This window comes from Leuresthes tenuis, unplaced genomic scaffold, assembly GCF_036924035.1.
Source record: "Leuresthes tenuis unplaced genomic scaffold, fLeuTen1.0.hap1 SCAF_16, whole genome shotgun sequence".
Lineage (NCBI taxonomy): Eukaryota > Metazoa > Chordata > Actinopteri > Atheriniformes > Atherinopsidae > Leuresthes > Leuresthes tenuis.
This window is the reverse complement of record NW_027325370.1, coordinates 9,099,424-9,112,967: the sequence shown is the minus strand read 5'-3', so window position 1 is coordinate 9,112,967 and position 13,544 is coordinate 9,099,424. Positions and strand designations below refer to the sequence as shown.

At 40.9% G+C, this 13,544-nt stretch overlaps 2 protein-coding genes across 3 annotated transcripts in view; one reads left to right on the top strand and one right to left on the bottom strand.

Moving 5' to 3' along the window:
- The window catches only part of LOC140271377 (uncharacterized), a 160,849-nt gene extending 154,434 nt beyond the window's left edge, over window positions 1-6,415 (top strand). Inside the window, exons 2-9 of one of the 2 annotated variants that reach the window (XM_072366570.1) lie at window positions 1,520-1,660; window positions 2,552-2,590; window positions 2,678-2,986; window positions 3,214-3,522; window positions 3,734-4,048; window positions 4,215-4,364; window positions 4,463-4,536; window positions 5,636-6,415. In XM_072366570.1, the coding sequence (XP_072222671.1) occupies window positions 1,630-1,660; window positions 2,552-2,590; window positions 2,678-2,986; window positions 3,214-3,522; window positions 3,734-4,048; window positions 4,215-4,364; window positions 4,463-4,506 (1,197 nt within the window). In that variant the 5' untranslated portion in view covers window positions 1,520-1,629 and the 3' untranslated portion in view covers window positions 4,507-4,536; window positions 5,636-6,415. Of the gene's footprint in view, window positions 1-1,221; window positions 1,661-2,551; window positions 2,591-2,677; window positions 2,987-3,213; window positions 3,523-3,733; window positions 4,049-4,214; window positions 4,365-4,462; window positions 4,537-5,635 lie in introns of those variants that run through there. The other variant, XM_072366571.1, reaches the window with a different exon arrangement.
- A 760-nt stretch (window positions 6,416-7,175) lies between these two features.
- On the bottom strand, window positions 7,176-12,790 carry LOC140271385 (uncharacterized). Its single transcript, XM_072366581.1, has 7 exons — window positions 12,636-12,790; window positions 12,338-12,436; window positions 11,399-11,430; window positions 10,898-10,923; window positions 9,605-9,658; window positions 9,451-9,513; window positions 7,176-7,614 (listed from the first exon to the last, which is right to left on the bottom strand). Exons 1-7 carry the CDS (start codon window positions 12,715-12,717, stop codon window positions 7,407-7,409), a joined length of 564 nt encoding a protein of 187 aa, XP_072222682.1. The 5' UTR covers window positions 12,718-12,790; the 3' UTR covers window positions 7,176-7,406.
- Window positions 12,791-13,544: the final 754 nt, after the last annotated feature.

Sequence of the window (13,544 nt, the reverse complement as noted above, 5' to 3'; positions counted from 1 at the left end):
CATCAATACATTAAATGGTTTTATAATTCTTTATAAATGTAAAAAACAGTAAAGATTATATAAATAAAGATTATGGAAAACATTTGCATAACTATCCCATTTTTTTCTGGTTTAGGGTTGTACAGACAGACTAACAGAACACTAGAAGAGTAGGTAAACTGAGTATTGTTTTTTGAACCCATACACTTATTTTTCTCTTTAGATCATGAACCTATCAGTATTTGGGAAAGCAGACTTAAAGATTTCAAAGCGACACTTTGAACTGATAAAAATGTCTATGATGTATAGTCCATGAGACTATATGTTGTCAGTATTTAGACAGGCCTCAACTCTGACAATGTTTAAATCCAGGCTGAAAACAGTTCTATTTAGCTGTGCATATGACAACTGAAAGTATTTTAAATGCACTCTTCACTTTTAATGAATGAATTAATGATTATTTTTTATATTTATGGAATGCTTTTTATTTGCCGCCATCTGATTTTATGTAGCTGTAAAGCACTTTGAATTGCCTTGTGTACTATTTGTGCTCTAAAAATGGAAAGAAGAAAAGAAGAAGAATATTCAAAAAAGGGACTTCATTTTGCTCTTCTGTTTATTGTCAATAAGACCATGTCCCAGGACTGAAATGCCATGTCTGCCATGTTATCTACAGCAAAGAATGAGTTTTATACCAACAAGATGGTAACATACACCCATCAGCTAAGTAAGTCTGTGTAGTGTTTTTGACAAAAAAAAGAACTAAAGGTTGTTTCAAATGACAAAGCACAGCCAGAGGATTAAGGCCAGTACAGGGCCACTGAGTTCATGTGGAAATATGACAACAAGAACTATACAATCTGCCTTCACATTGAAAGTTATCTGCAGGCAACATCCAATAATTCACACTCAGAAGAACACTTACAAAAAAGAAAATAGGAGAAAAAAGGATAAATGTTCTTTGTTACATAACTTGCGATCACCAAGCTTTGAGAGCTTTTCAGGAGAGTTTGATGTTGAATCGAAAGCTTCTAATAACACTATATTCACAGTATTCAGACGTGTAACAATCTTTATTCCTTTGTATGTTATAAAGCATATTAGTTTGTGTAGACGCTATGTTAATCCTGGGATTTCTACGTCCCTGTCCTGCGAGGCGAGCCTCCACAAAGAGGAATCTCCGGCTTTTGAATCCAGGCTGCGGTTTATGCTGACCTCTGTCTGCCGCAGGGAGAAGGACTCGACACCGGAACACCGGGATTGGAGCCGCTGACGTGAGTACGGCAGCCTGACGGTATGTACACCAACTCGGGTATCGTGTTGGACGCAATTTTTTAGTGACAGTCACCGGGACTCGCCAGTGACCTCCTCACTTGATGTTGACACGAGAGTCATTTGTTGGCTGAAGTATTAAGTAGCACTGCCTCGACAAATGTATCTACCTTATGAACAACCGCGCCCTGAGTATCAGTTGGTTACTGTTGGTTAGCCGTTAGCTCCCGTCCCCGCTGTGTTTGATGGTCCTGTCCAGTTAACCAAGTTTTTTTGGAGCATGCCGTCTTGCTAAATGCTCTTAATCGACTGTCAGCGCCATCGCTAAGACAACAAGCTACCTTCACACCGACCGTCTGATGGAAGGCTGACAGAAAGATGCTGAGATTCCTCCGTATCCTTCTAACAGGTAAGCTAATAACGTTTAGCTAAGCCCGTTTGCAGGCTAACTCAGGGGCAGACCCTGCGAGGTCGATTTTTCTTGATTACGCAACATTATAACCAGCTACCGTTTGGGCTCTGTTAACATGCATATCCGTTGGTTGGGTGATCGTCAGTAGCAAATCTACTATGATTTTCTTGGAAACTTTAGTTTCCCAAATGTTGAGACGAGAGGTTCTAAGTTTTTGCCTCGTTACGGTGGCTACGTGTGGTTAAACAGGCGGTTAGTGCCGTGCTTTGGAAGTGGGAAGCCTTTCTAAGATTGGCAGCATCAAAACAACAATGGGAATGAATACAATTGAACAAAATGGAAAATACGAGATTTCACTAAGCACAGTGACGCTTTAGAAGACAAAAAAAAACTGTTGAATAAAATATATTTTATAAACGCTGCTTTCTTTGGTGAAATGTGAAATTCTGTGGTGTTCTATATTATTCAGTGCTGCTATTCATTGCCACTAGATATTCAGATATGTTCAGCCTGACTGCCCAGATCTTCTCTTTGATAGACTGTTATATGTTTTATAGTTTTTGCTAATTTGTTCCAGGCCCAATTCGGACGGGATTTGAAATTCAGATCAGATTTCCACAGGTGGATGTGGAGGGTCTGGTTGTGTTATAGCGGATTTCAAATGGTTCTCTTAAGCTATAGACGTCCAATAAAGAGCCATACCAGTGCTGGGTGGAGGCTTCCTGCAATTAGTTGAATGCTATTGAGAACAATATAGAGAATACCGGGACATCTCTTTAATGGACTCTTCTGTACATGTAAAAGTTGTGGATACTTTTTGTTGGAAAGCTGTTTTTGCATGGATCTGATTGTGATCTCGGCTCTTTTTTTGTTTTAATTTCTTCACAGGCCTGTTGGGTGCTCTGTGGGATGGAGTAGTTGCCTTTGGTAAGTCTGGTACTGATATTAACCTACTGTCCCCGCAGTCTTTGCTTCAACTTTTTGTCTCTTACGTGGATTTTCTCTGATCCACAGGTGGGGTTAGACTAGTGAATGGAGATAACAAGTGTTCAGGCAGAGTTGAAGTCCTCCGCCATGAAGAATGGGGGACTGTGTGTGACCATGGCTGGGACTACCACGAGGCTGACGTGGTGTGCTTGGAGCTGGGCTGTGGCTTAGCTGAAACCGCCTCTCGTGGTGCAGAATTTGGTCGAGGCAGCGGAAAGATTGCGTTGCATCATGTCCAGTGCTCAGGACATGAGGCCAGTTTGACACGCTGTGCTGTCGTCCTGCACAGTAACTCCTACTGCACCCATGAGAATGATGCAGGTGTGAAATGCTCAGGTGAGACTGCACACTGCTGATGCAGTGCCAGGTGGTTGACTGCTGATCCATTGAGACTATTTGCATTTGAAGTAAGGATACTCTGAAGTATTTAGGACATGTGTTTTCTAACACTCGTGTTCTCTTGGTAAGCTATGCTGATAGATAGTCTGTACAGTACGGTGTACGGTAACAGTATAGTCTGGCAGGTCATCCTCTCATTGTGATTCATCCGTCTTTACTCACAGGTACCCTGTTAATGCCCAGCCTCTCCCTGCAGTCACCTCACACTGTGTTCTCTCTCGGGGAGTCTGTTCGTTTTCGCTGCAGCGTTCTGCTGCGTCACCACCTCAGCGACTTGCACCTGTACAAGCACGGTGTGGCCACGCCTCTGGTCACACAGAGGGCCGACCAGGCCCAGATCGGAGTGGACCTCACCCTGTCCGACATAGAGACTTTCCACCAGGGCAGCTACAGCTGTCAGTACAGCATGAGGGGCGGCTTCCCTTCCCAGCTGCTCAGCTCTCCACCCAGCAATTCCATTAACATCACTGTAGGTGGGTCATAACTGCTTTTTCCTGTTCAGATTTGTCCACTGCGCCACCTTTTTTCCTCTAACGTATGAGTGTGTGTGTTGCTGAGCCTCACTCCCACCACCTATCAATAAGCAGATGAGCTGGTTTGCTGAAAGACTTTGTATTTAAGTTTTAGGAGAGCTGTTTTAAACCAGAATCCATGTTATTTTCCTTTTTTTCGTCTGGTTGACAGTGGAACTGATGACGCCCCAACACTGGTACAACACCTCCTCTGAGGCCCCGGCTGGCTCTGTCATCAAGGGGCAGAGTTTTAACATCACCTGTTTCACACCGCAGCAGTACCCTGGTGGTTCCTTCCAGCTGCGTCTGATACGTTTCAACGGCACTGTGCGCCAGTCACTGCCCGCCCTCACCCAGTCTGTCACTTTCACCTTTCCCAACGCCCAGAGCTCCAATGAGGGATACTATTCCTGCCTGTATCGGGTCCAGCTGGGCGGACGTACCTTTGTCTCCAGAGAAAGCCAGCCTCTGCCTATAGCCATCAGAGGTGAGGCTGTATTGACTGTAAAGACAGAAGCTTAAGGGTTTTGTTCTTGTCCGTCATTTAGATTTTTATTGGCCATTCCAAACTGTGTGCTACTTTTCGGTGATTATTTTGTTTGCATTGGTATGTATGAAAACCCGTGCTCAAAGACAATTCCTCTCACTCTCAGATCCTGACCCAGTACTGAGTCCCATCGTGATCAGCTGGCTTGTGTCTGGCGTGACATTCGTCGTCGCCGTCATCACCATAATTATTGTGGCCAAAGTACTGTGTAACAAGGAGAAGAAGCCTTCTGAACTGGAGCGAGAGACCAGAACCTGTGAGTTCCTGCTTCCATGCCAAGCCTGAAATCTTAAAGACTTTTCAGAAATCATCCCGTTTGTGTATCCAGAATAACTGATGTGCCTCTGTTAACAGGTGTGGACAACACGTATGTTGCCTTATCAATAAACAAGCTATGATGGGATGTACAGGCAACAGATACTGACAGGGTACGTAAGATCATGATCGTTGTTCACACTGTGCACGCCTTTAGAACAGGTATGTACCCATTTTAAGTTTTCATGTTTTATTCAGAATTCTCTTACTTTTCCTTTGCATGACAGTCAGTACTTTTACATGTAAAGTTAAGCTGAGCCATGTTTCTACCTCAACTTTCTACCTTTCTCTCTCGGAGGGAGGTCATCGGAGCAGAATTCACTGCTCAGATGATTGTCTTTAAGTTACTTTAACGGTGGTGTGTCAGATGAGGAATTTATCAGAGCAGAACAACAGACTGGAAGTGCTTTGATTGACCATGAGTTGACACTGAGCCTTAATGGGCTGGTTTTCAGTCACAGTTTGTGATGCCTTTCGCTGTCTGACTTCAGAAACAGACAAATATGTTAATGAGAGCAGCTTTATTGAGAATTTGGTTGCATTAATATACTCTCACACGCTATTCCTTTGTTGCTGCGAGCTTCTCCTTCTATGTGCTGTTCACAGTAGTTAAACTCACAGCCATCTCCATCTGAATGTGTTAGTCTGGCTTTGTGAAGTGTGATTTCATTTGATTTTTGGGTAGACTAACATGCAGAGTCAGAGTAACACAGCAACTCACTTATTTCATCAGGCGTCACGTAGACGTACTGACTAAATGTTGGGCCATGTTCATACCTTTACATATTAACATGCTTCCTGGGTGAGGCAGTCCCAAGTGGAAAGCTTTAAAGGCATTATTTCACACCACCAGGTGTGCATGTGTAGCCCTACCTGTGATTTGATACACAGTCTGTGACTTTAAAGTGATTTATTTTAACCAGGCCCATTAGTCGGTGGCTCTAGTGATGATGTAATCGTCTTATAAAAATGAATGAATATTGATGCAATCATGAGTATTATTGTCTTTCACGAAGATGACTTTAAAGGGGTTCATTGGAACTTTGATGTTAAAAAGCCGTTTTTATAAGATTCTCTTGATGTAAAACATAAATCATCTTGTGTGTGTGGGTTCATCTGATATACATATATGTAAGATTTAACTTTTATTGTGTGCATCTATATTCAGAAGTGTGCAACAGCGGTATTCATTTATTTATTTTCCCCTTAAAGCAGAAGTGTGTGGACAGTGGAGTGGGCTCCAACTGTGTCTTTAGTGCGTCCAGCTGACAGAACCAACTGCCCGGTAGGAGGTCACCCACCACCTGCTGGCGACTGCTGGAACTGGTTTAGTTCACTTTGGATGAGGCACACTCTTATCTCAGCACTACCATGAGCCCGAGACTGCACTGTAGAACTCTTTCATACCAAACTTCAAGCTAGTGTTGCTGCTGGAAAACAACGGATATGATTTGCTGTTTTGCACCATTTTTATGGTCAGATGTAAGCAAACAGCCACTGTGGATTAACAGGTGAATATAATTCTGCTGTTATGTTGGAAATTGTATTACCCCCAGGACCTGGCTACTGCCATGAATGAGTGGAAAACCTTTTCCCGAAAGCTTAACTGGGCAAACTGTGATGTAGGTTCATCGGGTTTCCAAACCCAGTGCAAAAACATTGTTTTTTTTTTATTTGTGAACAGACAACACTAACAACAGGCTCCACTAGGTAATTATATCCTGGCCCACAGAACAAGTCCTTAAAGGATGGTTTTTGTAATAACACTACTATGCATCTTTCTTCATTAAAAGGTATGTTTAGTAATGCACTTATGTTTGTAAATAGAAGCTGTAGTTGATTAAAATGCTGTTGTTCAATAAGTTTACCGTGTAAAAATGTTACTTTGAGCATCTATAGAAGGTACTCGTTTCTTTTTAGGCACCAGATCAAACTACAGCCCAGGAAAAAGATGTTAAACAGCGTGTGCTTCATTTATTTTTATACCCTCAGTTGTTTGACTGTTGTTCTTAAATAAAATCACTTGGAAGTTTATACAAAGAAGCTCTTTAATATTTTTCATTTAAGAAAACAAACAACTAGCACAATTCACATGAAACCCGGCAGTTTGTGTAGATTGTGTTGTATAAAAATGTGAGAATTACGCTTCACCCATACCAGTGCAGCCTGTATGGGGCGGTTTCTTTTTACTTCAAACCACAGAAGCTTGGAAATGATAAACAGAAAAGATGATAAATATTTACAATCCAATTATTATTTAAATATCGAGGCACTTTAATTCAAAACCTGACGTTCATTGATATATTTTAGGAAGCATCACACCTGTGTAAATTACAAGAATTTGTTCAAAACATCAACAAAACACTGAATTGTACACCAAAGACACATTGTCCCACAAATCTGAGTGTATAAAGCATTTTAAAATGAGCTAAATTTGCAGCCTTTTCTGAGTAAAACAACATTTGTCCCCCAGAATCTTCCCAGGCAGACGGAGTGGTTGTGAACTGCTGAAGTTCACAGGAGATTTAACCGAGGTCCCTCACAAAATAACGCGGAGGACTTACTTCTTTTCCCGTCACTTTGTGAGGCTCAAACTGCCAAACATAACCCACACATTTGTCTTAGTTCAATAATCTGCGGGTGCGAAACTGCAGCGTAACATCTGTTGTGCACTGAACCAGCGAGCTCTCCAGACCTCTGTCTGCATGGGAGGAGAACTGCTTTCCACGTATCACAAAGAAAGGTTTAGTGCATCTTTTCTACGATTATAGGGGTGGCGCTGTAGTGAAGCTGGGTGAATATTACACATTTTTACCTGTAAGCACAGGTCAGCATAAGCGAACAAATGTCAGTTGCAAACACACGTATTGCATAAACCACAATTTCAGCCATGTCTTAAAAAAAATAAAACATCTCACTATTTAAAATGCAAAATGAAGCAAAAAAAAAAAACATCCCTCGGTGCGAATTAAAGGATGAAAAATCATGCTATTCCTTTGAGGGATTCATTTGTCTCCATATTGGTGAAAACAAAGTAGAGGAAGGCAGCAACAGCCAGGAAGAACACAAACTGAACCCACAGCGGGAAGAGACGAGACGCCGGCGCCTTCGGGGCATCTTGGCCAGATTTCATGGGAGTTGCTTTCAAACTGGAGTTTCTGAAAGTGGAGGGCGTGTCGTACATGTAGGGCCTAAAGAGGGATGATAAGAGTTATGCTACAGTGGGTCCAAAGTCCTGTGCTGCCTTTGGTTCAAACGCAAATGTAATGTTTGTGATACCTGAAAAACCTAATCAGAACTTTGAGCAGACAGAATTTTTACAGTAGACAACCCTAAATGTCCTTTAGATAAAAACAGCAGATCACGACCGACAGTCCTGCATTTAAAATGCAATTTAAGTGAGAAGATGCAAACATTAACACACGACTTCAAACATAAAAGGTGGTTTTACGATAAAGGATTGGATATACACTACTGCCCGTCCCAAAACGGCACGCAATCGTTTCTGTGAGCTTCTGCAAAGTCACAACATTTATTTCCTTTCAGAGTTGCATTCATTTTTTTTGCCAAGATCTTTTAGCGATGATGGGAGAGTCTTCTGCAGAACATCCCAAAGAGACTCTGTGGGGGCCGATCCACGTGTGAAAATGATGCCTTGTGCTCCCTGAACCACTCTTTCACAATCTGAGCCCGATGAATCGTCATCTTGGAATATGCCCGTGTCATCAGGGAAGTAAAAATCCACTGATGGAATAACCTGGTAGTCGGCTGACCTCATTCTCTGGGCGAACACAACATAGCTGAACCGAGTTCTGACCAACTGCAGCAACCCCGGATCATAGCACTGCCCCTACAGGATTGTATGGTAGGCGCTAGGCATGATGGGTAAATTTGGATTCATCAGACCACATGACCTTCTTTCATTGCTCCAGAGTCCAATCTTTATGCTCCCGAGCAAATTGAAGCCTCTGATATGTGGTTTTCTTAAGGGTCCACAGCTGTTTAGTCCCAATCCCTTGAGTTCCTTCGCCTTGTGCGTGTGGAGATGCTCTTATTGTCACTATTAAACACAGCCGTGAGTTCCACTGTTGCTTTTTTTTACGATATGATTGCACCAAAGGGATCGCTGATTATGATCATTCAAGATTGTTTTCCCGACCACATTTCTTCCAGCTTTTAATAACGCGTTCTTAACCCCATTATAGTAGTTCCAGCAATCTCCTTAGAGGGTTTCTTTGCTTGATGCGTGCCCATAAAACAGATTCACATCTTTTCCACGACCACAGGATGTGTCCCACACAGTTGTTTAAGAAATGAGAAGCTACTCACTGCACCAGTTAGGCTTCAGTAGCTTGTTGCCAGCTGAAACATAATCATCCACGCAGTGATTATCCAATGGAAGGCTCCTATTTTTTTGCTTAGTTAAATCCAGGCGGTGACCTTTGTTTTGGACGGCCAGTGTATATGCGTACAGCCAATTAGAAGTGCATTTTATTTTGGGTGGTTTAACACTTAATTTTAAGTCGTATCTCTATCATGCTGTGAGGAGGTTAGTAAAAAAAAAAAAGGAGTAATTAAATGCATGAAATGGCGCCCACATGAGGAAATCCCCCCCCCCCCCCCTTTTTCTACTATTACTTCAAAGTAATAAAGGGATTCGGGTCCTGTCCATCATAAACAGCCCGGAGAAAGTAAAAATTCGTACAAACTCAAAGACTGGCGAAAATGAGGTTAATGAACAAAAGCGCCATTTTTCTATGTCAGTTCGGAAATACAAACATATAAACTAACAGCAAAAACTGAGTGACTGACCCAATTAGAGCAATCATCAAAATACGTTGTTAATCTGATCTGAGATACCTGCATGTGATGGAAATATTTTTTTAGGTACACATTCTTGAATATATGCTAAAGGAAGAGGAAAACAGGAATTGCTCATTTGCAGGAGGGAAGCTGCTGCATGTAATGTCTACAGTTTGAACCCAAACGATTCATATCGATGCACGACTTTTCACAAAGACACTTACGGATCAACAAAGTCCCTCCCTCTGTACTCAGGCATTGACTTGGAGTAGCTCGAATAGGAAGTCCTATGGAAAGACACACAAGCAGAGCATAAAGGAGGTTTTATTATAAGCTTTTCAGCCACTGACAACAACGGTTTGTTTGATATCAACTTACTTGGGTTCAAATTCCCTCTCAGTCCACTCTGGTCTGGACCTCATGTAAGCCCCGCTGGATTGATGAGACAAACAGTCATCACATGTCCTGAATGACATTTGCTTACCTCACTTGTTTGTGGATGGAAACAGCAGTTTGAGTCAGTGTTGTTTTTGACAACCATCTTAGATTTAGTCTTAGTCTTTTGGACTACAATGCTTATTAGTTTTAGTCAATTTTTACTCACTTCTATATACAATAGTTTTAGTCCAGTTTTATCTATAAATTCAACACATTGTGAGCTTGCAGATCGGCTATTTTCACCAATAATTACAATAATAAAAGAATGGTTTTAGACATACAAGGTGTCCACCCAACGGGAAATACTTTCTGATCTAAGGATTGTGCATTAAACACAGATAAAGTGGTAACAGTGGATTCAATGCTCATTACTTCGCTTTTAATTTCATTAATTAATGATTATTTTGTATGTTTTTTGAATGATTTTATTTGCCTTCTTGTGATTTTATGTAGCTGTAAAGCACTTTGAATTGCCTTGTGTAAGAATTATGCTCGACAAATAAACTTGCCTTGCCTTACTCCAAAAAAGCCCAAAACAAAAACATTCTACTTCGGCAATTGTGGCTTTATTTCTCTGAATTTGCTAAAGTACAATAAACATACACATGCCCCAAATATGAGTGATGGATGAGGAACACATATGCTCAACTTGGGCTTGTCTGCCAGATGCATATTTTTTGTAAAAACAGAATGAATTGACGTTAGCATAACAAAGCTCATTTTAGCCTGAAGTTAGCAGCCCATTTGCTGCCAGGAGTATGTGGAAAACTTATTCATTTATAAGGTTACTATGAAATTTATCACGAGCCGATTGTCGAGTAACATCGTATGTATACGATATATGAACAGCACTTGTAACTTCGAAAAAATATCCTTGTGGCCAGCCTTCAGGTGCCGCTTAAGGTTGATCTTATTTTTTCCGCCTACTTTGAGGCCACATTTGTCACCCTCTTCTGTCACAATACACTCGGTGGCCAAACATGGAAAGGATGTAGCAGCAGATACGATTTAGGTTTTAATTGACATCTAGATTACAATAAGCAGAAATGTCATGCATTTTAAACGTCTGACAGACCATCGTTAACGAAAACTCACGCAAGTCTCGTCATGTTTTAGTCATTAAAGAGCCATGTTGTCACCCTCATGAAAAAAAGTGGCAACAACTAAATTATTTCGTCATTGTTGACAAAAACACTGGTTTGAGTCCAGTAGAAGAGTTGTTAGTGCACTGACCTGTCTCCAGAGCATTCGCTTCTGACCTGAAAAGATGGACAAGAGAAGAAGAGTTTTGAACATTTCAAACGATGCACATTTAGTTATAAATGTAACATCCTGCTGTTAATTCACAGCTATACAACTTCAATGACAGTTTAACTTCTTTATGATCTTCCATTTCTGTCCTCAGGCACCAATAAGATTTATTGGAATTGAAACACGGCTGTGGACAACCCACAACTTGATGCACTATACAAAACCCAAAATATAGTGCCGCTGCATGACAGATGTGTAACATCAGCTGGAACGTTACTGTCGGCAATGTAACAATGACTTTATAGCAATATTGAATTTTCCTCCTTTGACAGAGGGTGCGTCATGATTACACCATGTCCTAAATCTCCGAGCGATGAGATCAAAGCTTTGATCGTCTCCATCTCTATTAGATTTAAGAAGCAAGCGAGGCAAAACAATAAAGCCACCGAAACACCTGGGCGCAGCGTGGAAAGAGATACTCACGGGTGTCCTGTAAACATAGGTGACTTCCTCCTCTGAAAGAAAACACACAACACCAAATGTTTACTCAAGTGCATATTTCCACACATTCCCCGCACATTTATAATTACCGAAAAAAAAAAATAAAAAGTATTTAGACCACTTTCAGCTGCTTTGCTGAGCCTCATGTGTATGGAGGTTGTGTCATGTCGAGAAATACAGTTAATAATTAGACACGCAAATACATTAATATATTGAAAGATTGGCTCCAACAGTGTCTTTTTAGGAACATGTCTGGAGGAAAGTCAACTTTCTGTACGTTTCTGGGTGATGTCAGATTGGAAGAAAAATACCAGACTAAGAGTAGTTTTGCGGTTTAAAAGTAAACTAGTGTTTAGAGCCTATAGAGCACCAACACTGACGAATAAGGCTTTTAAGGTTGGTGATGAACCTAAGTTCTCTTCTAAGATTGTATCAAATACGTGTAAGCGCATTGAAAAGGAGCACGGATGTAATTAACATTTTCATAATCAAGCACATAGATGAAAGTGGTAGTAGCAAGGAGTCTACTGTCCTAAATGCCAAAGACTCAATTCTGAAGGAAAAAACACCAGTTTTTCATCACTTTCCTGATATGTAGCATAAAAGAAAACAAGTCAGCGCCTACAGTGCTTAAGTAAAGGTGTTGAAAACTATTAAGACCCGTCAATCAATGAAAAGCTAAAACACACAAGGTATATTTATGAATGCCTGAGTCACTTTTCAGTCAAGTTTTTGATAATTTCCCTGCTATTGAAAAGGAAACTGCCCATATTTCAAGCTTAAAGATCCTAAGTGCTAATCAGCCCTGTGAAAACAATTCAGATGTTGTTTCTCCTCAAACTATATTTATCACAAATAGAAGTTTAATGTCTAACTCTGTTTGGCAAGTAGACGACCAACAATAAAAGAAGAACAATGTACCTTCTTCTCTGTAGAAAGTTTTATCAGGTGATGGTTTGGCTTTTTTCCCTTTGCTCATGGCCTCTTTCAGCTTTTTCTCGTACAGACTTCTGGTGGTGTCTGTTGGAAAGATGTAGAAAAGATCACACACGTGTAAATATGGGGAATAATGACCAAAAGCTGACAGCAAACCATGATCTTGACTGAGTGTACTACATGGATTTACTTAATAGGGATCTAAGAGGCCTGAGAGGTTAGCTGTTGCCAACGGTAATTCAAAAACGGACGCAAAGCAAACGGTTGGGTGTGGGCCACTTACCGACCACAGGTCCATGTTTTATTCCGAATTCATCCAACAGGTCGCTGATATCCTGCGCAGACATGTTAGTCAGTGAAATCATGTTAACTTTATGTAGTGTGCCGATTTAGTGGGTCTTGCTTTCGGTTAACCTGCGTTTAGTTTCAGTTACCAAAAATGGAAACAGAAATTACTTCTACCATAGACAATGAACGAGCGCTTGTTTTTCTTCCCTTGACAGCGCTGATGCTCCGTGGAGTCGTACGGTTACACGGTAACCCACTAAGCCTTTAATCCCCGCCCTTGTTTGTTGACTAAGGTATTAAAACAAACTGGAACTTTAACTTGAAATCCGACATCATTTCCGTTTGATTCTTCTTTGTGTGCCAATAAATTAGTCTTTTTCTTTCTAAAAACTAAGCAGCGCCACCAGCCGTCAGGTATTAATATCTCCAAAGCACTGATAAACCCAGAATTATGTGGTAAAACCGCTTCATTTGTTTTGTTAACAGAACAGTTAACTGTTGCTATAGCTTTTGACTCAAACGGTTAAGAAGTAAAACCGAGTAGAAATAGTTAAACAGTTTAGTCAACAAACGTTATTTAAAAAAATATGCCCAGAATATCAATATTTTGCACACTTTATGCATGGCATACACATAGAATGAGTGTAGACAATATGATATACATCTTTATTGCAGTTTTTGAGAATTCTCCCCTTACTCAAGTTTTTCTCCCATCTTTTTCTTTGTATGTGCTTTCAAGCCTTTATTTGTGAGCTCTTGAATTTGTGATAATGATTAGAAACTCTTATCAACAAGATCTCAGAACGTAGATAGCAATCACTAATATAAGTGAACAAGAGAAAAGGTTTTACGGTGAAATCAGCCCTGCGTGCAAAGCCCTGATCCAGTCTGCAGTGCCCAAAGC